Source organism: Lathyrus oleraceus, chromosome 1 (assembly GCF_024323335.1).
Source record: "Lathyrus oleraceus cultivar Zhongwan6 chromosome 1, CAAS_Psat_ZW6_1.0, whole genome shotgun sequence".
NCBI lineage: Eukaryota > Viridiplantae > Streptophyta > Magnoliopsida > Fabales > Fabaceae > Lathyrus > Lathyrus oleraceus.
Window position 1 is genome coordinate 88,952,523 of NC_066579.1, and position 3,477 is coordinate 88,955,999.

Here is a 3,477-nt window from a genome sequence, read left to right on the forward strand (position 1 = left end):
ATGAACATGGTAAGCAAGCGTAGATATATCAAAACATGGTCATGGAAGAGATGATTACCTAATGGAAAATATAAGTGGAATGGAATCTGATATGTGATGAAGCTTTGCCTCCTTGCCACGAAATTCCAATACTCCTTTAGGGTTAGGGTTTCAGCTTCTTAAATAGGGTGGATTAGGTGTTCTCATGGGCTTTTTAATAAGTGATTTATCCATAAGAATAAAAGTGTGAAGTGAGGTGTAAAATGTTGTTATTTTGGGCCAAAATTAAGTGAATGGATATCCAATTCATGGCCAACAGAGGTAAAAAAAACTTGACTGGTTTGTGCAGCATGCTTAGAAAATCTGATTGGGCCAACCAGACCCAAAATCTGCCTAGAAAATCAAGTCATGGTGCCCACTTTAAATGAATGTATCTCTCAAACCATGGATCCAAATGAGATGATTCCAAAAGGATGTGAAAGAGGACATGGAAAGGTACAATTGTTGTGAAGAAAGTATTTTCAAATAATGCCTTGAAGTGCAAGAAAACTGGCCAAGAAGTCTTGACAAATTTTGAAGATTTTGGACTTAGAAATTTTTCTAAGTGTCCTAAAAAAAGTCTCACTTTGACTAAGCATAACTTTCTCAATTATAATCCAAATGGAGCAAACTTTATATCTATAGAAAGATTGGAACAAGAGGAACAACTTTCATGTTGGAGAAAGTTTCAAATGGAGCTTTTATCTTGATGCAAAATGGGCTTAAATTGAGTGCAACGATCATGAAAACTTGCCCTAAATGGAAAGTCAACCATTTCCAAATTAAGTAACTTTTCCAATTCCTGATTAAATGATGAATACATGATCCAACCTTGATCAAATTTCACATGTAGGATTCCCTAGGCATGGATTTTAAGATTCCACTCTCAAAATGTCAGGAGTTGACTTTTCTGGCCCCATAGTTAACTCTTCCCAAACTGGCTGATTCCCGATTCCATTGATCAATTGAAGCACTTCTAGCTCAAATAAAGAGATGATTTTTTGTATGTAGACCCTTGTGGGCATATGGAGGGCCATGGAAAAGAGTTTCACCCAAAGAATCAGAAATAAACTGATTTTATACCAAACCCTAGTTTAGGGCAAAATTGATCAGGAACTGATTGCACTGATTGCCAATGGATCTTTCTGAGATAATTGTGAATCTTCCTAGGCCAAGATGCCTCTCTAATCATGACATGGATGATCTCCTCTACTTCCAACCAAACATTGCCTATTGCAGGTAGCCATGAAACCCTAATTTCTGATTAAATCCAGATGAATACTCTGATAGCTTTGAATCCTTCACTAATGAACTGAGGACCATAATAAGATACTTGGACCCCCCTGAGACCCTTGAGACTTGTATACTTAGAAAATGAAGTCCAATTCTCAATCTTTCTTTATGTGGGCTCCTTCTGTTAAGGAGTGATCGATCAAAACCTGATCTCCATGTCACTAATGCAGTATGCGATGAGTATGACCTAATATGATGCTAATGAAGTGTAAAACATAATCCCATGCTTCCAGGAAAAATGAAGGGTAAATTTTGGGGTATTACACTTGCCAATCAAGGGGTGGACATCTCTAAATTCATAGTGGACTGGCTACCTGAGCATCCACCAAACTTCATGAAGAGGATGCGAGAGCCCTCTGAGAAGTCCAAGAAGGCTAAGAAAGCAAGGTTGGGAGAATCCTCTAGGTCAAGACCTCCAGTCCCTCTGGTTGGCTCTCCAAGTAAGTTTGTACCTCTCTCTCGCTCTGTTAAAATAAAACCTCTTGCTTCTTCTTTTCCCAAACCACTCTAATATACATCACCTTTGAAACTCCTCCCTCAACCACCAGAACCTCTAACCCACCCTCACTTAAATTCAACCTTGCTACCACCACACTACCCATTTCAGAAGTAGAAATGCTGAATGAAACTACTTCACCATCATCATCACCATCTCCATAATCCCCACCATACTACGTACTCTCCTCTAACAACGAACCATCTGACCCCCAATCCCCCACTCTGGATCAGCTACAAGCCCGTGCTCTGGCCTCTCAACAGCCATCACACTCTGAACCTAAACCAGAAGTCACTTCCCCACCTCCTGAACATCCAAATCCAACTACATCTGAACAACCTCAAACACCACCACCTGCACAACAACCAAATCCACCCCCTGAACAACCAATCAGCTCTGAACCATAACTAACCCACTCACCATCTGAACCAAACCCACAACCTGAACAAACAAAACAGTCACCCTCTGCCATTTCCACAACCACAACTTCCGTTGCCTCCATAACTCCCACACTAAATCTCAGTGCCCCAAACTCATCTTTTTCACCATCCCCAGCATCCGACATTGAACCAGAGACTACCCTCCCTACCCTAGAAGAAGTAATATAGGTTTTTGAAGAGTCTTCAGTAGAGAAGATCGAGTCTCTGATGATCAACTCTGGCATCAGTGGTGATCCCTCTGCAGTAAGGATCCACTGGAACAGAGTGATCAGTTGGATGACCTCTGAAGCCTTCAAAATGAAAGGCCTCTCTGAGCAAGTCCGCAACAACTTCATCAGAGACACTAGTATTAGGCTTCAAGAGCGCTTGGCCAGAGAGGCTGAGGAACGATCTAGGAAGGAAGCTGAAGAGAAAGCACGCCAAGAAGAAGAAGAACGGATCATAGAAGTTGAAGAGAAGGTTGCTGCTGATGTTGAGGCTGAGACAAAAGCTAAAGCCAAAGCTGAAGAAGCAACTCGTATTGCTGAAGAAGAAGCTGCCAAGGCCAAAGCTGATACACTGACTCGGGGGGAGAACTCCAACTCTGGGTTTGTCCCTCTGGTCTTGAAGACTCTGGAGGAACTGCAGAAAGAACAACAAGTAGTTCGGGCTAGGCAGGATCAACAGGATTCTGTCAACATCAACATTCAGAACATGCTATCCCAGCTGCTCCAAAAGATGCCTCCGTCCCCAAACCCTTAGGCACCTAGGCTAATTGTTTGTTGATTTCTCTGTTTTGTGTTTCTTTTTGCTTTTTGATATCTGCCTTCTGTGCTGCTTATCGGTAACTACTCTTTTTATCAATATCAACTTTTTGCTGTATTTTTTATTCTGACAAAAAGGGGGAGAACTAAAACAACTGTGATGGAAACATAACTAAATCTTCTCAAAGCACTGCAAACATTATTATAATTTTTTACTAAATCAATGACTAAAGATATGCAGGAAAGTAGCTAAAGCACTAAACCAAGGAAGATCCGGTAAGAACTTCTAGTTAATCCAAGGATCTAACTCAGGGGGAGTCCCCTTTCCTATCTGATTTGAGAAATTCTTTACTGTTTCACCTTTACTCTGTATTGTTTTGTCATCATAAAAAAGGGGGAGATTGTAAGAACAAAGTTGGTTCTACAATGTATCTCTAAGATTTTGATGATAACAAAGGATGAAACAAAAATGGTACTCTAACGAAAT

At 40.7% G+C, this 3,477-nt stretch overlaps 1 protein-coding gene across 1 annotated transcript; it reads left to right on the forward strand.

The window, feature by feature from the left end:
• The first annotated feature begins 2,544 nt into the window (after positions 1 to 2,544).
• Positions 2,545 to 2,988, forward strand: LOC127092993 (eukaryotic translation initiation factor 4 gamma-like). Its single transcript, XM_051031884.1, has one exon. The coding sequence runs from the start codon at positions 2,545 to 2,547 to the stop codon at positions 2,986 to 2,988; it is 444 nt and encodes a 147-aa protein (XP_050887841.1).
• The last annotated feature ends 489 nt before the right edge of the window (positions 2,989 to 3,477 follow it).

What these genes read in the sequence shown, in the direction of transcription:
- LOC127092993 (XM_051031884.1), top strand. Translation starts at nt 2,545, where the DNA reads ATGAAAGGCCTCTCTGAGCAAGTCCGCAACAACTTCATCAGAGACACT.